Source organism: Bombus vosnesenskii, unplaced genomic scaffold (genome assembly GCF_011952255.1).
Source record: "Bombus vosnesenskii isolate JDL3184/JDL3185 unplaced genomic scaffold, Bvos_JDL3184-5_v1.1 scf7180000016281, whole genome shotgun sequence".
Lineage (NCBI taxonomy): Eukaryota > Metazoa > Arthropoda > Insecta > Hymenoptera > Apidae > Bombus > Bombus vosnesenskii.
In genome coordinates, this window is record NW_022884350.1 from 649,963 (window position 1) to 673,879 (window position 23,917).

Sequence of the window (23,917 nt, forward strand, 5' to 3'; positions counted from 1 at the left end):
ACAAAATTTATCATCCGTCACATTTCTTACAAACTTTCTTTCTTTAAACTTTCTTCTGCGTGCATTTTCCGCATACATATTTTTTACAAAGATTGCAAATGGTGGTGGTCTTATTATTATTACAGTACCCTCTATCTGACACCATTTGCGTGAATAAAACGAGTTCCTTGACGTACTTTGGATCTCAGATGCTCTTTGTTCTATCCCTGATTTTTCATTGTCAGCGGCAAGTTCATCTGCTAATTGAAACATAAAATCTTTTCTGGACATCTGCTCATCTGTGGTTTCCTTATATAAAATCCAGTCATTTATACCAGCTAAATCTAAAATATTAAAAAATACTTGACGTGAATACATTTGATCTTGTTATATTTACCCCAAATTTTGTTTTATTATAAAATTCGACCGTTTCAGATAGGCCCTTTTCACTTTTTCCTAAATAAGGGATAAAATTAAAGTTTATTATATTATTCCTTTAGCTATCTCTGCAAAAGTCATTACATTATTGCGGAGTAAAAATGTAACATGAAGTAGGAATTTTAAAATAAAGTTATCAAACCAGTCATTTTGACTGGCGTGGTAGTTCTAGTGTTAAGAACGACATATATCGTGTTCACATTTGTAAGGACTGAGACTGACCTAATTGATATTGATGCGCCTTTAAGTACGATCTTTTCCTTTTAACAGCGATTACAGAAATTTTTAATTAACAGCTATCCTGTTAACGGGTCAAAGAACATTTAAAACTACTGGCTCCTGGCACAAGTTTCATTCCTTTAACAATTTCATACTCTTTCGCGAGGTGTAGCGAGCTGTCTCGATCAATGTGGTGAAAATCATGTGACTTTATTTAACGAAATCCTCGATGCGTTTATCCAGGAAAAATATCTAATATAACAACGATCCACGTCTGCCTCGAAGCCATTCAACTTTCATTCGAAGCATATTTCGGTGCACGTACTCGACAGTGTCGCTAGATATTCAGGGCTCGATGAAATCGATCGGAATGAGACACCTTGTATATTTGAAACATTCATTTTCGGCGATTTTTCGCGTTGTAGATGACACAATGCTGTGTATCCGCGTTGTATATTGTAAAGCGTTGATACGCGTCATCACTCTCGTCAGGATTGCGCAATATTTCGGCGACGCGACGGGTCGCAAATGCTTTAACGCTTTGAATATCGTTAAAACCTTGGAAACAGTGAATTTCAGGTTCGCTGCGATTCGAAACGAGTGGCGCGGCGAATGTTTAAAACAAACTGGAAATTTCAAAGCGAACGATGAACGGGGGGATGAAGCTGACAGAAGAACGTCAATTTCTGGCCGGTTGGTGTGTGTCGCGCGGCCGTCGCCTCTGTATTCGATGCGCGCGTTTCGAATTCTCTTTCATCCTGCCGTTGTTCGGCCCGAATCCGCATGGAATTCACGACGTTCATAGAAAATCGACGTATCAGCCGCGATAAACTCTTGTCAGCCCGAGGAAGCTGGTTAATTCTTCACATAGCGAAAATTGTTTCCACCGGTGTGCGGCGAGCAGGGAAGCCTTCGATACGATAAAACCAGTCCTGTCGCTTTCGATTCTTCGCGCATCGTTGGAATTTCGATGTTATTACGCGATATATCCGTTCAGCCGGTTAGCCAACGCATTATCAAAGTCGACAGCACGATTTACCGGCATCTCCTGCGAAATATATCGCGTTTTCCTTTCGATCAACGCCACACCATCCAAATAGATTTCAGTCACGTTCCACACGACACCGTCCCGGCTAATGATTTCCCTTTTCCCGTCAAACAGTCGCTCGCCTTTCCCTTTGATCGTCCCTCCTCTCCCCGTCGCCCGTCTTTTCGAGAATCGCTGAAAGCCTTTGACTGCCACACAGAATCAATTCCTAATAGCTTCTTTCTCTTGTAACGTACCTTACTTCGTCGTGCCCTTTAAACCTCGCTCCTTTGTCTGGCTAGAGGCTGCACCCGGGATATCCGCGTTTAAGATTTATTTTTATACTTCCACTACGGCCGAATTCAATTTCCGGATGCTGACGGATACGCTCGTAACTCGCAACTCGAGATTCCTCGGATAAGCAGGCTCGTGAAATCTTATTTCTCGTTGAGATATCTGATTGTCCATCGATCGGGAGGGTGCATTATATTTTCCAGCCAGAAGCTTTGTAAATGATCTACTTTCAGTTGCTTTAACAAACTCAGATAACCACGTTCCTCGGTTCTAATTGTCGAAGCTAAAGATAGCCGCTACTTTGCGCGCTAAATGTCCGCCGTTCCGATGCGGCGAAAGACAAATTTTTTTTTACTGTTATTTAATTTGTACTTTACAATTTGTCTAGCTGCACATTTGCTAAATTTTTCAAACTTAATTGCTAAATAACACGTGGATGGCTACCCCCACCGGGATACCATCTTCCAGTTTGGCTATTTTATTTCTTTAGTGAAGTCAGTGGGGTGTTTTCTTTTTAGTCTTCTTTCTATGAGAGTTTTGCTCGCTTCAACAGCCAGCTGGTTTGGATGTGTTGCTGTTCTTTTCTTCTATTTTTCTGCGTATCTACCGATTTCTTCTTTGGCCGTTGATATTTTTAAGTCTTTGCGTATATCCTCGTTTCTGACATATCATGGAGCGTTGACTATTGTTCTCAGTATCTTCGATTGTAGCGACTCTAGTTTATTTGTGTGGCTCATTGCTGCTGTCCCCCATAGTGGTATTCCGTACGTCCAAATTGGTTTTATTATCGTTTTGTAGATTTTTAGTTTATTTTCTATGCTGAGTTTAGAGTTTCGACTAGTTAGCCAGTACATCTGTCTTCTTTTTATCCGTATTTTCTCTATAATTGATTTAGTATGTTGTTTCAATGTAAGTTGTGTCTAAGTGGAGTCCTAGGTATTTAACTTGCCTCGTTTGTGTTATGTGCGTGCCATTCAATTGGATATTTCGTGGTTTCTGTTTTCTTAGTGTAAATGTAATATTGTTGCATTTACTGCGAAAGAAAATGAGAACGATAATTGAAGATTTGTTGCGGACAACGCTGAACATCGAATTTTTTAGCAGAAAGGAAAAGCTCATCTGACTGAAAATTATTTTCAAAGTTTCATTTGCTTTGATTATTGTAACATTTTAATTTTTCGATGTACAAAATAATCCAAATGCATCACAAAATTTTCTATCTTTTCCACTAACATTGTATTGTATTTGCGGAGAAGCTTGTCTGTGTATCTTAGTTTTACACTGACACTCACTTACATTTCCAAGCACTGCTAGTACCAATCTTGCTTGTCTTTAGATAATTTTTATATAAAACAAAAAATTTTTTTTTGAGATGGTCTTTGCATTTTTATTACAAAAGTATATTTTATACTATTTCAAGTAATTGTTGTTGTCCATGTGTTATTGCATGTTTATCGCTTAATGATATTTTAAGACATCGCCTTTTGACAGAATAGTTACAATAATTACTAATAAGTAATTATTAGGTTGTCCGAAAAGTTTCTTTCGTTTTATGAGGAAATAATAGACGCACAACGTTTTTTGTTTTATATTATTTTGTCGAATTACGTACGATCCATTTTGTTCTGTTGAGATAAACATCGTGACATTTCACAGACTTGATTTCACATTTGTACGAACGTGCACTGTTGTAAAAAACACGTTTGTGAAAGAAAGATACTTTTCGGACAAGCTAATATTTACAAATGGTAATTGCCCTTGAATTGTGTTATAAAATTCCTTTTTGACACATAGGACATCACGTGATAACAATATTGTTTAATTTTTACATTTACGGTGTTCTCTACAAGAAATCTACAATTAACAAATATTATATCTTATGTTTGTATAAAATTGTTTATAACGAACAGTTTGATCGCAAACTTAGAAGTGTAAAATTATGTTTCTGTTGCACAATTATTTCGTACTCACAGGAAGAACAACATGTTATTCGATTTTGATAGAAATTTGTAGAAAAGCAAAGATGAATTTTGAATTATCGTTAGAGGAAAACTTATGAAAGTGAACGTTTTTAAAAACCAGATATCATAAATTACTGCGATACAAATTCGTTGAACACTATCTTTTCTATTGTTGAATTATTCTATTTTTCGTACTTTCCAATTATTATATTTCTACAAATATTTCACATCAATAAAGAAATTTACATTTCCGATCGCACCCGCGCAAATTTAATAATCTCTGATAATTAATAATTGAATATATAAATTTATAATCAACAGCAATTTATAAATATTCATACAATATATAAATATTCATACATTATTAGTAATTTTCTTTACGTTACATTATTTCTTTTTTCTTACAATTTTATAATATAAATTAAAATTTTTGTTCATCGTCTAATTTGAAAGAAATTACTTGGATAATATCCATCTTTTTAATTGCTTGATAAAAAGAAGCCAAATCCTTCTCGTCAAACACGAATATTTCTTTGCCTGCGATCATCTCTTATGTCTCTTTCATTCTTCGTTCTTTGTCCTGCGACTGTTCGGTCATTCATTTTGCTGAAATTTTTCGTCTCGCTTGTTAGCTATTGTAGAAGTACACCAAAAGACAGAGCTAATTAAATTTGCATCGGAATGTCCAATTATAACGCATTTTGAGATCAAGTCCTGTCCGCGGGGAAAAAAGCATACGCGAACTATTACATTCTCATAGAACAGATTAGCGTAAAAAAAAAGAAAAATGAATTTCAACCTGCCTTTGAGCAAGAACCTGGAAATTAGGTATGTTTAACGATAAATGAAATCCCTGTGATATTACTTGGCTTTAAATATTAAAGCATTTTTGCTGGACGTACAAAAGCTGCGGAATAATGTTCATTAAATAAACGAAAATAGAATGAGAAACTTTATGAAAGTTCCGCTGTATCGATCGTTGAGTTTTGAAAGTTAAATCAAATTTAGAAAAGGAAACAAATTACTAGAAATTTTCGATATCGTAAAATCGGGCAAGTATATATTTTTTCATTATAAATTTTATTATTAATATTTTAGTAAGGGTAATGTAAGGAACAAACGTATGGTTTGACAGGAAAAAATTTTCAAGAATGAGAAATTAACGTTTAAATGCGATTACACTGTATCCATTTGTTTTTTTTTTTTTTATTTGTAGGAATTTTACAATCAATTCTCATTGAGAATTATAAGTAAATTATTCTGGCGTGGTACTATAACTTGAATAACAAGTGTTTATCGTATTTTTTATTCTAGTTGAATTTAATGCTTAAATCTAAAGGGTAATGTCTGTTTAGTCTGCGGATCTGAACCGTCGTGTCAAGTACTTGAGTAACTAGTGGATTTTGGCGATTGTTAATTTTTATGTTACATCTATTATAGAATTTGGATATTTCTTCTTTAACTGAAGGTATCTTAAGGTCGCGATGTATTGTTTCGTTGGTAACATACCAAGCTGCATCTATTAAGAATCTTAGAGTTTTTCATTGAAATCGTTGAAGAATTTCTATGTTGGAATTACTCGCTGTTCTCCATAGTTCCATTTGTTGTAAGCGTAGAATCGTATAACATATCATAGCATACTGCTAGCGTAAGAACATTTCACGTATATTATTTCACAAATTTTATTTATTCTACGCTGACAATCGCGTGAAACTCAAACGTTTTTTCTGCCAAGTATCTACGCGTATTTTAAATTTATTATTTATATCCTCCGTATTCTATGCACAGACGTATTAAAAGTTAATATGTCTACGTGGATCGTACATTGCGAATTTATATTTTCCCCAAGATGGCTATCAAATAGAACGTCTGCATTTGCTTTTACGCCTGCATATACAAAAAACTGATATTAACTTTTTGCCAGTAGGGAATATTATGAATGTAGCTGGATGTCAGTTGAAATAATGTTGCGAAGGTTGATAGTACGCGTAAACGCAAGCGCAAACAAACGTCCCCTTTCGTGTGGGAAAGTCGAGCCCCGATTTTACGGCGTGAATCAAAGCTACTGATAATACCGGAGTCAGCCTAAAAGGGGCTGCATCCTGCTAGTTTATGTAAGAGACGGCTCGTAAACAGATAAGCGTGGTAATAAAAACGGGTTTGTGCCGTGAAAAGACCACCTTATCGTTTCGTATCGTACTTGAGGGAAACGGTACTGCATAAAATACCAAATATGTATACTTCTGAAACGGAAAATGTCAGTGAAACTGATCTGATCTTTTCGCTCTTGTTTCTCAATTATTATATCTTCGTAATTATGTTTCTCATTTTAACATTTATCGTAGCTTTGAGGGAACGTTACGGATTCGATACGATCGTATTTTGTTGTTATTATTTCGATTTCTGTGTTTATAAAGGATATTGAAATGACGCGCGATATTAGGATAAAGATTTTCTTAATGATATCGCAATTCCGTTGAAAGATTATAATTATGTTAATGTATATAATAAGATATTTATTTCTCCATGATTCTGCAAGTAATACAGTAATATCAGAACGTTTTGTTATCCGGATGTAATGTCCCTCAGTAATGGACGCCTTTTTTCGTTTCAAATATTTACATATTTTATTAGTGTTCGTGTACTGTGTGTTCTTTCGTTTTATCGATTGAGGGAATTCTGATTGTAAGAATTTGCATGAATTTACAAGGAGAAGGGGAAACAAGATACGACATAATTAAAGAACTCGAAAGTGGTATAAATGGAACAGAATTAGCAAAAGTACACGATGTTGGAAAAGTCATGATCACAGACATTAGAAAAAAAGAAAATGATATTGAGAATTATGTAAAGCACGTGGATTTCTCAGATGCTGACGAACATAGAAAAACCTTAAATACGCTGATGTAATGAAATGGCTTCACGCGACACTGGCGATGATAATGACGATTTTATTCAAATGGAAACAGCAAACGAGAGTGTTAATGGAGACGCGCCTTGTCATGGCGAAGCATTCGAAAAAGGGCTTTGGTGGTGCAAAATACGAGAATTACTCTATGCAATTCTGATGAAAGAATTATGTGACTCAGCAGTCAAACAGATATGGGATTCATAAATATTCAAAAAAACCATCGATTAATCTTAATCTGTATTCAAACAAATTAAATTTCGCATGAGAAAAGTAATGCAAACAATTTTGTCTTCCTATTTGTCCGTATAAGGCTCGACTCTACTTAAAAACAAAATCTATCGTTTAATCGTCGTATCATCTACTGTTATTATGGTTCCTGTACTATACTGTCAAATAAATATACATAAGAATACACGATGTATTATGATATGAAGAAAACATATTGTATAGCCGAGATAGTAAGAAAAATCACGTTATTGGTTTTCTGACTGTAGATTACGTCCTTCTTTACAATTACATAGAATTAAGATTAATCTTAATCCGTATTCGAACAAATTAAATTTCACATGATGCGAACAGTTTTGTCTTCCTATTTATTAGTCCAGATAAGCTAAAAACAAGATTTTCAATCGTTATATCATCTATCGTTACTATGGTTCCTGTACTATACTGTCAAATAAATATACATAAGAATACACGATGTATTATGATATGAAGAAAACATATTGTATAGCCGAGATAGTAACAAAAATCACGTTATTGGTTTTCTGACTGTACATTACGTCCTTCTTTATAATTACATGTAATTAAGATTAATCTTAATCCGTATTAAAAACGAAATCAATCATCTAATGGTTCCTGTACTATACTGTCAAATAAATATACATAAGAATACACGATGTATTATGATATGAAGAAAACATATTGTAACCGAGATAGTAAGAAAAATCACGTTATTGGTTTTCTGACTGTAGATTACGTCCTTCTTTACAATTACATAGAATTAAGATTAATCTTAATCCGTATTCGAACAAATTAAATTTCACATGATGCGAACAGTTTTGTCTTCCTATTTATTAGTCCAGATAAGCTAAAAACAAGATTTTCAATCGTTATATCATCTATCGTTACTATGGTTCCTGTACTATACTGTCAAATAAATATACATAAGAATACACGATGTATTATGATATGAAGAAAACATATTGTATAGCCGAGATAGTAACAAAAATCACGTTATTGGTTTTCTGACTGTACATTACGTCCTTCTTTATAATTACATGTAATTAAGATTAATCTTAATCCGTATTCGAACAAATTAAATTTCGCATGATGCGAACAGTTTTGTCTTTCTATTTATTACTCCGGATAAGTTAAAAACAAGATTTTCAATCGTTATATCATCTATCGCTACTATGGTTCCTGTACTATACTGTCAAATAAATATACATAAGAATACACGATGTCTTATAATGACACGAAGGAAACATACTGTACAACCGAGATAGTAATAAAAATCACATTATTGGTTTTCTGGCTGTACATTACGTCTTTCTTTCGCATTTCGTGTCTGATACTTGCTTTCACGAAGAACGGTACAGTACATCCAATATTTGGATATCAATAATTCCATTTGCTTGCTGGGTAGCTGCTTCGGTCATCAATTATGGAAACAATCGGAAAGGAAAGAATGATTCTGCAGTCTTCTCGTTGCTTTTTAAGTTCTTCCTTATATTTTATTAGCCGTTTTGCACGCGGCGAATATTATATCGAAGATTATGCCACGGATCGCAAGCATTATTAATATTTATGACTTGACCGCATGTTAATAATTCATGCATTTTTAGTATCGGGTATAACGACATAGTAGTAGTGATGCACATGTGATGTGTCACATAATACTTTTTGGCATAACGCATACGATGTTTACATGCTAACTATATCCGTAGAATATAAATAATTGCGTTGTCGATTCATATTAGAAATTATATCTCTGTCTTGTAATAAATTTGGAAGACGTTAGACTATAGAAATGAAGTATTAAATACGATATTTTTGGATTTCAAGTAATTAATTTATTAGATTGGTGAAAAAAATGACCAGCCGGTGTTCATATCTTTAAATTGTTTTTTTAAATATTAATATTATAATTTATATATATGTATGTTTCATATTTCATCTATTCTTAAATTGAAAATATCTATTGCAAACCGCAGCTTCATCAAGAATTTATACGGTTACTTAAATCTCGTTTTGAAGACACATCCAACGCTCCCGTTTTCTAATTAATAGATTTAATTAAAGGAAATTTTTGGTATTAGATCGCCTTGGCTTTAAAAATTTAGCAAAGTATTTAAAAATACAATATGAAAGAGTAAAGGTGGAAAATAAATAAATAAATAGGAAAGAAACGGTGGAACTTTGCAAATTCATGAAATTGACATTTCTGTCATAATTTCTAATACTAAAAAATTGGTATTTTTGCCCACGTTTGAAAAACATAGAAATAATAGTGCCACGTTGTTCTGAAAAATCTCGTACGAGATGAAAGTTATTGAATAATTATTCCGAATTAATTGCCAGTTTTATATTGGTTTACCACTCTTTCTCTTCAGTGAATACTACAAAAATGTTTACAAAATTTTCGCCAGAACTGTTGTTGCTGCGCTTTTCTGCAAAAGCGCGTAATTCAGTTCAGAAATAAAATCGGTAAACGCGAAATTTATTACAATGTGTATTTTCATATCGATTTATAAAATAGAGAGTTATGCCCTTGAACTTATACGTATGTCCTATAAAAGTGCAAATTCTGATTAACAAAATTATTCTGAAAATTGTTCCAGAACTAATAATAATACGAACAAAGTATCAACTTGTACATAATAAGTAGAACAAGTTAGTGACTCTTATTTATCTTAATGCGAGTAAAAACAGGAGGATTAAAATCTTACACTTAGACACTTAGACCTTATCACATATGTATATTCATATATGAAAATGTGACTCGAACAAATACAAGTACGCTGTGATCTACCCTCGTCTTTGCAACCTGGTTAATGAGGCTGAGAGACTGCATATGAGGGTTAATTAGCAGCCAACGTAGAAGCTGGAAAACCGTGGACGCATTAGACAAGACGATGACCTATCGTCGTATCTTAAATGCAACGTCACGAAATAGCGACATCGCGTTACACACGATGCCCCTTCTTCCACAATTTACGTAGTCGTATGAAAGCGTCAGCGACGACGTATTTTGGAAGATCATTGGGGTCAGTTACTCGGACGCTCTTTAATGTCGGGGAAATTTATAGCAGCTATTTAGACTGCACCTGGCCAGTGAAATTGTGAGCGAACGTTGTGAGGTCATACGGTTGAATGTACAAAAAAAGATTGCACTTATTGCAATCTCTGTTTGAACATTTTTTTCCAATATTTTTTATTCCAAAAAGCACGTTGAAAAAATATCGAAATCTAAAAATTCTACAAGTCTAACGAACGTCGTATCTCATCCTAATAATATCTACGTTGCCTGTCTTTACAATTATATAGAAAATTCTGATGAAACAATTACCAAATAGTTTTGACGAACTGGAAAGACAGAAGATATTGGGTTGGCAACTAAGTGATTGCGGATTTTGTCATTAGGTGGTAATGTTTTTGCCACCTAATTAGTCGCCAACCCAATAATAGGAAGGACATTCTACTATTTCAATTTTCTCTAAAGCATTTTAATTAAACGCAACAGTATCGTATTTGAGTGATTGAGCGAAGCAGCACGTCGTACAGCGACATCAAACAAATTCTATGTAACAAACAAATAACACAGTTAAACTATGGCACACGGTCGATAATGGGAAAAATTCTGCGATAGGCAGGAATCGTTGGCAGAATCAGCAAGAAACGAGATCCGAGAGAAACTCAGCCATCGTTACGCTCTAACGATTATTGTTGACCCTCGACGTCCGTTGTTCTCCAACAACGACGACCGGAAGCATACGTGGAAAAGCGCAGATGCCCGACACATACAGCCAGTTTCTTGTTGTTTTACGCGGTTCTGGCGCGAAGACAGGAGAAAAAAGTAACAAGAAGATCGCTAAGAGTTGAGCGAAATACGTTCTCGGAGAAGCACCCGCCTTCCACATTACAGCTTGATGTATCTATTAGGTCTGGTATACATAGTTTGGCCGGCTTTCCAAACTTCCGCCAACGCCACGATGACGAAGCTACTTTGCCAACTTTCTAATAGTTTTATGACTTTTCGGACTTATGGGGCCGCCTTGTTCCCAACGAATTAGCGACTCCCGGGAAACCTGCGCGCCACGTCCAAACTTACTTTCTTTGCCTCGACCATCCCTTTTCTCTTTTTTTTTCCGGCTTCAGTACCAAAGGTTCCGCAAGATTGGAGGACCGTCGTTTGTTTCAGCTGGTAAATGCACTCGGCAGTTTCCTACGTTCGGTTGTTTCGCTTTGTTTAGGGGAACTAAGAAATTGTTCGCGGAATTGTGAGATGGCTTGACTGTAAAGGATAGAACGTTTCACGCTGAAGGAATCTCAATCCGTTTAAAATTACTTTTGTCTTCTACGGCTCTTCTATCCTGCGGTTTAACCGCTCAGTTATATCTCAAGTTTGGCTACAACATGAAATAATTGTCATTGATACGCATGATCTTCGTGTTTGCCAAAATGAGTAGAATCTTGAATGGAAGAAACCCAGAGATCGCAGTGCTTTGGCTTAAGAGTGGAAAATCTAGAATGAGAGACAAGATCGTTTGCAAAACAAGTTGATCAATCGACGTGGAATACGACGTTCTCCTAAGTTTCTCCTTAGAAAGTGAAAACGTTGTCTTTCCTCGTTCGTTCATTGGCATTTTTATTTGCATCAACGCCATATATCGATTTGTTCGTGCTCGAGAGCGCGGCGTAAGACAATTTTAACTCGATTATCCGAAAAATATCTCGTGACGTGGAACGCATTGATCGTCGATCAAACGTTCGCGGATAAAATACGACGACGGCTTGATAAACTCGGTATTTCTCAAACGAAATTGACTATCGACAGGTTTAAGAATATCTGTAGAGAAAAATCGATATCGGTGCGGAGACATGCATCAATCATAATCTGTTTCACTGTGCACGCTGTTAATCGTTGCAGTCTAGAATCGGATGTACTTAAAACAATAGACATTTCGAGGAGATGCGATGCTTTAATTAATTAATGTCAATTACGTCTCGTAGCTCTCTACATACCTGTCCGATGCTTTCATGAATTGCCGGCAGATCAATACGATCTGCCAAATTTACAACGACTTTTCACCGGAATCGATTCAAATACGTCGTGGCTAGATGATATTTTTCTCACTTTTTTTTCTTATTTGGTTATAAATAATATTTGATCTATTATAATTAAATATTTTTATTCGATTGTTTTACGAAATATTTCGGCTATTTCAAAATCGTAAAACGTATTCCATAATCATTTTCGTTTATTGTTCGTTTATTTGTTCGTTAACTGATTGATCAAATATATGTAATATGTGATAGCTTTAAATTAGCAATTCGGTTGAAATCACAATTCAATATAATTTTATAATTCAATACATTTCGTTTGTTTCAACAATTTTTCGACGTTCGAAGTATGACCTGACTGAGGAAACTTTGTTGCAGCGGAAGAAATGGTTCGGAATAGTATTCGTGCTTGGTTCATAATGAACTGATATTCTTTTCCAAAATTGTGAATCAGTTAATTTTGTGATACGTGACCTATCTCGATTATTCAGAAGGCGTACTCTACTTGCTTGATAATGTTGCTGAACTACGTTTTATATTGTATATAACTTATTCAAAGACCAAAACGCTATTTTCGACCATTTATTTTAATGAACAAATGTGAACTTGTGTGAACTGGTGCGTATTTTATATAACATAGAAATCATATTTTTAAACGATTAATAATTGCTAAACTTTATTTTTACTTTATTTATATATATTTACTGTATTTTACTTTAAACAATTGTTTTAAACTGAATGAAACAAAATGAAAAAAATTGTTTTAAACGTGGCAAAATAGCATGACAACCAACGTTTTTCCACTGAAACAACGTCATTATCATTAATTTGCAGATGGGTTATATTAATATAATTTATATATTGTAATAATTATATAAAATATTTATATTATTTATTTATAATATTTATTATTAGTAATAATATCGCAGGTAATACAGACTTAATTTCATTGAATTTTCATAATAGATTTGGTTTTATTCGTATTCCATTAAAAAGTGTTCGATGGAAAATATACGTAGATTTGAATAAAACGAAACATATTTATTTTTATATGATTTTATAATTCCGATACCCGTTCGTATAAGCTGAAATTATCCAAAATATCGGAGACGCAAATGATGGGATAATATTGAAAGCAGAATTCGTTGCAAATTGCATATTAAAGTAAAATACCATGTAAAGTTCTGTTGAAAATTAAAGTAAACGTTACAAGTTAGTAATATTTAAATAAAAAAAAAAAAGAGGAAGAAAACGCTAATAACATTAAAAATTCTCGCGATCAATAACAACTTAAGCGAAGCTTTGGAAGCTGAGAGTAGCCTATGTGTTCTGTAAATTCCTCTTCAAAAGAGTTTCCGTTTCAACGTTACGCTTAATAGCTTCATTTTGTTCTTTGAAATCGAAGTCCTGGCCTGATAGTCGAATCCAACAGTCCTGTTTGTAACTCTATTCCCAATATCAAGTAAACCTATTTATTAAAAGTACAGATAAATGCAAACTACACCAACGAAATACGATATCGTGACTTTTGAATCGTTTGTTTCGTTCTCCGGAACTCTACACATCTTCGTTGTATCTTTTATGACTATAGTTAGCAATCCGCAAGCTTTGTGTCAATTAAAAGCCATGAAGCACAGACGCGATATCCACCAACGCTCATATTTTCATCTATTCGAATTCCTTGGAAATCGCGATGAAATTATGAGAAATCCAACAATTGTATAATTTGTCTGATAAAAAGAAGCGTGGTATTTCTTGATACTGTAATCCATATTTAATGATTCATAACCAATGAGCGAATGCTGATGATATTGTTAATTCTTAATAAGCTAGCGACGATCCATAGAGAATGTGTGCCCATTTGACACAACGAGCAGAAAGTTGCTAATAGAATTTAATTTAATTTAATTTATAAATTAATAAATTCCAGTAAATTGCTTTATTCATGCAAATCAATATTACGTAAATTCGTACAAAGAGAATTATCATTTCTCCGAAGATTAAAATTAGTCCGCGATAGCTGCGTTAAATTTTGCTCGATATTTAATTCTCACAGATCATTATGTTAAATTTCGTATAATAAATGCGCTGAACATTACATTTTTTAGATATCGAAAATTGAATTGTTGAATATCGAAGAGTGTCGGTGACATTAATCTATCGCTTGGATAGGAGGAAACATAAATTGATGATGATTTCTAGAATTGAATCGATCTAAAAAACAAAGAACCCAATCTTGAGAGGATTAATCGTTTGAATAGAGTAGGAGAATAATATGAAAGGTATTTCAGTGAAATTTACGTGATTTTACTCGGAAGGATATTTTTATGCGCCAACCTAATAAATTGCTGCTTTACAAGATTTATGAAACATGCAAAGATTAAAGAGGAAATTCCACAGAAAAGACGTTTTAAATATAAAATTCTTTTAACATTCTTTTAACACCTTCTTTTCTTCATTATTCTTTACGTTGCTACAGAAACGCGTGGTACTCTCGGATAGACAAATTTGCCCCATAATTTTCAGCCATTTGAAATTCCAACCGCAACATGTTAGACAGTCTATCTATTGTAATGAAGTGGCAATAATATAATAACGTGAACCACTAGTTCGGCTAACAATAAATTTGCTAAACTTACTAAGCGAAGTCCTTGCAACGGCAACTGTTAGGAACAGTTGAGGTGAGAGTGCTGTGTTCTGTTCTGCAACGTTCTACAACTGTTGCAGCGAAAGGTTGCGTTGACTTAATGCAAGATTTCTTGTTAACACATCGGATGTTTTAACTATATCCAATGTAGCATCCAGTTATGAGAATCTGACGTATGTATTTTATCAGATTGAAATTCCGATAAACTGCTTTCTTCGTTCAATATATAATTAAATGTTATTTAATCAGAATTATATAATTAAATTAATATTTATAATTTTTTTAAACAGCATCAAAGAGCTTTTTACTATCACACATACACACATATAACGCGTATTTAAGGGGAGATTCTCGTGCAACAGCAAGAAGAACAGGTGATTTTTGTGAATTTTCTTTTCAACTAATTGCTAATTATGCGAGACGAAACTTTTTCGAGATATAATATTTTTATTTGAATTCTTCTTATTGTTTATCGTATGTTATATGTTATATGTGTTTTGCGATCAAATTTGACAATATAATATAACCATTGTTAGCGCGCAGTATAGCATCCGTCACAGTCGTCGAAATGCAAAAGTTACGAGATTTTCTTAAGGTCAAACAGTTTACGCTGGGATTGAATCTATTTTCGAAAGAAAAATATTTTTGAATGAAGAATTGGAGAATTCTAACGTTTAGAAGATAAATTTACCTTTCTCGGTAGGTAAACTGGGTTTAGGTTGTTCGAAAAAATATTACAAATAAACAATCGAGTAGAAATTTGATGTTCAATCCCTAGAGAAATTCGTAATAAAGTAAACGAGTCCAAAATTGGATTAATCAATTAGTTTTTCAATTATGGAGCACGCCAATTCAAAAAGTTAAACGATAAGAAGAACTGGAATTAAAAAACTATAATTCAAGAATTATTCAAAATTATTCCTACTTCAAGGCTATATATTTACATCCTGAAAATGTCTAATCTCATATAGCTAATAGAGTAAAAAAATTTCAGAGTAAGAGAAATTTACAAAGATCACTTGCTTTTATTATTGTCACACGGCAGTCCCCCTTAATCAACGATGTGTGTTTAATTATCTTTTTAACAAATTTTTCTAGTATCGTTTACGAACAGATTAAATAAATCACTTACTCCATCGTCCCAAAAATCTTTTTTCTCTTATCAAAGAAAACTATAAATGTATTTTTATATTGTCTAAACTATTCAATGATTATTCATAACGAAATATCCAAATATGAAAACAAATAATATTTCAATATCGATAGCGTAGTAAATATTATACGTATGTACATATACTGCTTGATGAAATCTAATTTTATAAAAATATATCTTGAAATGTTTCTTCGATTTCACTACGTACTTCTCGAACGAGCCAATAATAATTTTCCACGTCAAACCGATTTCCTCTCCTTGACAAATCTACTTCTCTTATAATCAGTTATGTCAATCTTTCAATAAGTCGAAAATTGACTTATTTATCTTAATATCTATTTTTTAAATACAGAGCAGTTAAAATTACTCTTGCGCTATGCGTTTAACATAAACGATAATTCAAACTTCGGTTGTCGGAGAACGACTGAAAACAAGAATGGTTTCTCTGTTGTTTCAGGCGCCAACAATGTAAACGAACCACCTATCCTCGAACCTGGTGGATACCCTGCGGGCCTGCCGCTTTCAGAATCAACCAAAGTCGGTACGGAAGTGTTCGTCCTTAAGGGCCACGATCCCGAAGGATCGCCAGTGAAATATGGTATACAACTCACGGACCATTTCGTCGTAAATCCACGCACTGGCGTTATCACGTTGGCGAAACCTCTCAATCGCGAGGTAAGTCAAATCCCCTGCTGTTTTCTTTCCCTCTTTGCTTGGATGTCGATGTGTTCACAGGATGTTTAATGTGGAACGAAACGAATAAAAATAAATCTAGAACAGGTAGAAACTATAAACCGTGGTATGTAATTAATAGAATATTAGGTTACTTGAATTCTTATTGTTTGTAAGTATCGTGAGAAAAATATTGAAGAAGAACTTTGGCAAATTTCCGATGAAATTCGAACATTTTTGACAACGTTATGAAGCTTCAAATTTTCTTTCGCGATGAAAGAATCGAGTATCGTTAGAAAATTTGTATCGAAGTCTGGAGAAAGTTCAAAATTAGTATACTTGTGAAGAATTAAGAAGAGCTGGTACGAATAAACAGAAGATAGTAGTTTTTACTTTGACAAGATAGAGGAAATACTTTTAATGAATAAAAAATAAGCATTAGCTTTTCTTCGTTTTTACATTTAACTTTCAGCAAACAAATGCATTTACTTTTTCCAGAAGTATGTATATTATTGACCTTGGTATGTATATTATTGAACATGGTTTGAAATATATGATGCTACATAAAATTGATTTTGTCGTTGCAATTAGAAAAACGATATTTTATACAAATAATTTCGAAAAGGTATTTAACACTGACCTGTCACTGACGTGTCAATTTTACACACATTTCTGATAAAAAAATTATATTATTTTGCCACTTAAAGAACAATTTTTTGAAGCATTTTGACCTACATCTTTTTTATTCTTTGCGATCAATGCGAAATTTTAATAAAACAATCATCAAGATTAATTATATATCTCTTCATATCATTGGCTTTTTACCATTGTGTCACATTAGGATGTGAAATTTAGGGATAGATTAAACGAAGACTACAAAAATTTATACCGTTTTAATAAAAGCAATTTGTTGTGTAAATCATTTTTCACTTCTGATTTACTTTTGCTTATTTTATGACCACGTTCTCAACTTTTCAATGAAGTCAAAACAAAAGACAAAACCATTTGCTTGCAAGAAAATTTTGTTTTGTTTATTCGTACGGAAGGGAGCATTTTTACTTTAATCTTTCCTCCGAAGGAAATATTTTTACTTTTAACTTTTACCGAGAAGCTTTTACTTAATTTTTATTCATATCAGAGATTACTTTACGTATACGTCTACCCATCTGCATAAATTACGAGACATTTGCCAATTTTAAACATAAGGTTCGATAAAATATTTCTACAATAAAATTAAAAAAAAAAGAAATATATATATTTTATAATTAAAAATAATTTCATAAGAATAATTTCGATTTTCATAAGTAACATCATTTTGATGTTAGAAATTTGATTCGTGTCTGTTCTAGTTTACTAACAAAATCCTGTAATTTATGAATAATAGCATGATGAAGGATCACCTCTTCAAAACACATTTTACTTTTCTTGCCAATGAATTACTGTTACAATAAATAGTTTTTTCGAATCTCAGTGACTGAAAACATTTCAATCTTTAGGAATTAAAATGTACGTTCTGTTTGCAAAAATACAGAGAATATACAAAAGAATTTGCAGCATGAATATAAAATTGTACAGTATAAAGTTATGAGCACAGATTTTTTTTATACACACTTTATCTCATTGTTATTAATAATACATGCTCGGCTGTCAGCATTTTCCAAACAAAAATTACCAGTTTTAGAGCAAAAAAAAGCTATTTACATATGTATAATACCATACTCTCGAGTCTTCGTATATGTACAACGTATATCCTTTTTCCACATTTCACTTGTATTTCTATCCTTCTCGTAACAAACAACCACTCAATGCTGCAAATCCACTTCTCTGTTCTCCATTTCCTGGATAATGTTATACAATCAGCTTAATAAAATTTGTTAAATGTAAGTTTAGGAGCTCGTTTTCTAGACGTTCTACTTAAACACCACGTTATTAAAATGAAATGACAGTCTACACGAACTTTAGTAAGGATACTTGCTGCTACGAGTCTTCTAAACAACTCAGTGCATAGGTCGCATCTTAATGATGATGAAATAGCTACGGTGTTAGTTCAGCGATGAAGAAAGTTTCGAGAAAATAAAGTTACAATTTTCTATGTGCAGTAACAGTAACAGTAACAGTTTGTGCAGTAACATGTAAACTTCGTTCGAATAAAAATAAAGAATGAGATTTTGGTCGTCGCTAACGAATAAATATCCAGTTGAACAAATATTTATCCGAATAAAAATTTGTTCGAATCAGAAATTATCCGTATAAAAATTTAATCCAACAACTTATTCGGATAAGAATGTATTCGCATAAAATTATATATTGTGTGTGGATATTTGCGTGATACATCGAGGATGGTAGTGAACGAGAGTTATATTTGCAAGCTACATTTCCAGATGTTGTAACACTGGCTTTCATGACTAACTTTTTTCATAACTAATCAGATTGGAAAGTTTATTCCTGCTTGGTAAATTATTCATTTGGTAAATTAATACTAAGAATTGTACCTGATATCTATACAGTATATGATCGTACAAAATTAAATGGCAACGCACGATCTTTCGTATTATTGTTCGAATAAACATAGAAAATAATTCGTTACGGATAGTAAATAATTATTTCACGGATAAAATATTCCACTGATAATTATCTTATCGATAAATATTTATTCGAAGCAATTCTAATAATATCCATCGCTGATGTATACTACGATACATGAAGTAAAAAGATTATTGCGATTTCACATCTGCAATTGATGATAAATCTTTTATAAGGACCTAGGTTTACAGTTTGATCATGATAGTTAACTATTTTTAGTAATTAATGCAAATTACTGTTGTTTTTCATAAGATGATATTTTCTATTTTAAGAAAAGGATCAATGTATATATTTCTGAACCTTCTATCGTTTTACGTTATTTTTAAGTATCGTTGATAGCTTGTGAATAATTTGCAAGATTTCAGTACAAAAATGTCTCGAATGAAAATTCCAAAATATGATCGGAGCTTTTCGCGTCGAAAATACAAGGTACACATTGTAAAAAGACTTAATCGCGTAAAAAATACTATCGCGAAGTTTACAACAAAGCGTTGTAGTCGTAGCGAAAGAAGCGTACAGGCGTAAACGAAGCGTACAAGCGTAAACGAAGCTCGCAAGCGTAACTTTTCAAAGTCCGTCAATGCTATTAAAACAAAATGTAAATGAAATGTTTCTAAAAATATGATGCACTGCAACATTTTACAAATTTCACGTATCAGAAAATCCAAGTTGATGCTGATGCGACAGTTAACAAACGTATATTTCCGGCGAAGATATAAAAGAATTCATAATTTTTTACAAACAGAAAAATTTAATAAGTTCGCGTGAAAAGTATGTTACTTTTACATGTTCGTAAACCTGTCTGTGAAAGAGTGCAATTACTTGTCGTAGTCTATCTGCGTGTCAAAACTTGGTTCATCATTAGACGTTTCTATAGCAAATTTTCGCGCAGCTACGATGAGATTGGAAATTTAATTTGGGGACGTTCTCCTATAGCAACCGCGATGATATAGCGAGGTCGTAAAATCGGGCAGACGTTGTTAGGAGTGTTGCTATCCTAATTAACTATGATTTAGAAGCCTTAGATACTTTAATCCCGAGACCAAAAGTTTTCTTGAGGTCTGCTTCGTGTCCTCGTTAATAAATTAGGTTTTTATAACTTTATTATATTAGACGTAGGAAGCAATTCTCTTCTTTTATAGCTTGTAATATAGCGGCAATTTAAAATCGAGATATCAAGTTATTTCGATATGTTTATAATGTCGATGTTTAATCTTTGAAATAGGCTGTTGCATATTGGTTTGTTTGTCATGCAACTCTGTAAACAGTAATTGAAAAATTAAGTTTTTGTAACTTTATTATATTAGACATAGGAGGCAATTCTCTTCTTTTATACTTGATATTTTATACTTTATAACTTGATAAAGTTATTTCGATATGTTTATAATGTCGACGTTTAATCTTTGAAATAGGCTGTTGCATATTGGTTTGTTTCTCATGCAACTCTGAAAACAGTAATTGAAAAATTAGGTTTTTGTAACTTTATTATATTAGACATAGGAAGCAATTCTCTTTTTTTATAGCTTGTAGTATAGCGGCAATTTAAAATTGAGATATCAAGTTATTTCGATATGTTTATAATGTCGATGTTTAATCTTTGAAATACGCTGTTGTATATTATTTTATTTGTCATGCAACTCTGAAAACAATAATTGAAAAATTAGGTTTTTGTAACTTTATTATAATGTCGTAGACGTAATATTAGACATAGGAAACAATACTCTTATTTTATAGCTTGTAGTATAGCGGCAATTTAAAATCAAGATATCAAGTTATTTCGATATGTTTATAATGTCGACGTTTAATCTTTGAAATAGGCTGTTGCATATTAGTTTGTTTGTCATGCAACTCTGAAAACAGTAATTGAATAATCTGATGAAATGTAATATTCAACAATTGCGTATGTATTGTAGACTAAATTGATAGCCAGAGGCGAGTATTCTAAAATACACAGACACTAATTTTGAAATATCTGGTGCGTAGCTGGGAAATAGTATTGTTATTTCTACACTCACAGGTAAGATCAGAATAGTTATTATTTTATTAAATGGATTAATCTATCACACCGTTCTGAGCCAAAAAGACCTTTATTGCACGCGGTTACAAAAACTAGGGATAAAAACAAAAAGCATCTTAAGCCTATCGATTAAATCTATCGATTGTAACTAGGATCATCCTCTAGTTACTATTTCTTATAACTAACGCATTTGCATATGGATGGCGAGCACGAACTCACGTTGTCATTTTCAACAAATAGTTTTCAAATTTTTGCAATTAGTTGATGAATTTACGAAATGGCATGATATTATGACAATCAGTATTTTTGAAACGTTCAAGCAAGTGGCGAAGATATACGTGCATTTTAAACTAAAATCATATGAAAAGAGAGAAATTGGTAATATAAAGTTAAAAAATATCAACGTGTTCAATTAAAAAATTGTCCCTCTGCGAAACGCGAAAAAGTTACGTTTTTCTCGTGCGATTTTCCATTCTTAAACGTTCCAAATTCACAGAAATCTGTCAGATCTATCTTTACAAACGGAAATGTATAATATTTTAGTAACTTAAAAATATGCAAAGTATTCGAAAATTGAAGAATTCCTTTCATTTTATTTAAACCAAAGCTTGTCAAGGAAAAATAAATCAATATGTGTCATTGAAGTTCAGACAATAGTTTCATTGTTTAATTTTTCCGAAACGAAGGTGTCAGACCTGGCGGTTCCTGCATCTAAAAAAGCTTACACCTACAAGACTTTGACTAACAAAATACCGTTCACTTGGTTCAATTCAGGTTCGAATATCACGAGAGTAAAATGAGCACTCTGCCTTCAACAACTCATATTGCCGCCCACGTCAATCTTTTGCTAGATGAATTTCTTCATATGCAAATTTTTATTATTTCAGTACGTATACTAATATTTTGGCGACCGCCTCAGTGTCTCGTATAGCTCCTATGTTCCTCATGTGTTAGTAAATTTGAGATACAGAGCTTTTCTTTTTCGCCGTGTGTCAGAAATCATCTTTCAATAATAAATAATCCATTGAAATAATAATTGTACTTTTTCTAAGGACTGGTGAATTTATTTCTATTTCTCTGAAAGATCATAGTCTTACGAGTAAAAGCTTACAGTAACATTTTTTTAATATTTATTTAATAGGAAACTGTGTAATTGAAAAGAAATTCCCATTTTTTCGTAACTTTCTGTCAAATTTGTATTTTTATCGCAACGAATTTTAAACGTTTGCTTAAAGCATCACCTGTATAGTAAATTAGGAACTTTAATTTCTATAGTAAATTAGGAACTTTAAATTCAGACTTTATCAAGATCTAAAACAGTAAGAAATCAGACCAGGGACCGAAACATTCGCAATTCTGACCGCGTTAGTGAAAAATATTTTCCGGCGGAGGATTAATTATTCAGCCCCATACGAGAAGATAGATATCGTAGATAAATACGTGAAGGAAGACAAACTAATCGCCTTTTCGAATCTATAGAAACAATCGTATTTTCGGTAATATCATCGGAGCATCATATTCAGATACAATGAAGATGGATCGATCTGCTCCAATTATTATGGAAAAGCTATTTCGGAAAATCTAGCCGATAATCGATAATCGAGGTGCATAGATAAATGACGGCAATGAAAATGGAAGTACAACAATGTTAGTAATTTACGATATCCAGACATAATCCTAGCTATTTATACTTGAAAATCATAAATATCGTATGCGATTCGCAGCAGCGTCGATCGATTGATTTCGGACCGAATTAGAAGGTTTATCGAAGTAAAAAGTCAGGAAAACATCGGTCGAATCTTTATCCATTCAGTAAATTATTTACACGCGAGCAAACGTCTCTTTATATCTTCATAAAAATTTGAATAAAAATTGTCGGTGGAAATTACCAGCGCACGAAACTGTTCGATATTTAGGTTTTGGAAATACTTTGGAAGCATTTTGAAATGAACATTTATTTCTGGTCTTAAATTACGGTTAAATATTAATTGACAAACGTAAGATAAAATGGTTGAATTGAATAAATCAGGTTCGTAGATTTAGTAATAGCTCTTATATTTACAAAATAAATAACAATTTCGTAGAATAATTGAACTATTTGAATAGAAAATAATTAAGCTTGGCACTTGCAGGTATTCAGTAAATTATTTACACGCTAGCAAACGTCTTCTTTATATCTTCATAAAAATTTGAATAAAAATTGTCGGTGGAAATTACCAGCGCATGAAACTGTTCGATATTTAGGTTTTGGAAATACTTTGGAAGCATTTTGAAATGAACATTTATTTCTGGTCTTAAATTACGGTTAAATATTAATTGACAAACGTAAGATAAAATGGTTGAATTGAATAAATCAGGTTCGTAGATTTAGTAATAGCTCTTATATTTACAAAATAAATAACAATTTCGTAGAATAATTGAACTATTTGACTAGAAAATAGTTAAGCTTGGCACTTGCAGGTATTCAGTAAATTATTTATACGCCAGCAAACGTATTCTTTATATCTTCATAAAAATTTGAATAAAAATTGTCGGTGGAAATTACCAGCGCACGAAACTGTTCGATATTTAGGTTTCAGAACTACTTTGAAAGCATTTTGAAATGAGCATTTATTTCTGCTCGTAAATTACAATTAAATATTAATTGACAAACGTAAGATAAAATGGATGAATTGAATAAATCAAATTCGTAGATTTAGTAGTAGCTCTTATATTTACAAAATAAATAAC

The 23,917-nt window shown here is 32.7% G+C and overlaps 1 protein-coding gene across 1 annotated transcript in view; it reads left to right on the forward strand.

The window, feature by feature from the left end:
* LOC117242932 (cadherin-87A) overlaps positions 1–23,917 on the forward strand; it is a 539,676-nt gene that overhangs the window by 428,051 nt on the left and 87,708 nt on the right. Inside the window, exon 5 of the mRNA XM_033509995.1 lies at positions 16,373–16,590. Coding sequence (XP_033365886.1) covers positions 16,373–16,590 — 218 coding nt within the window. The remainder of the gene's footprint in view (positions 1–16,372; positions 16,591–23,917) is intronic.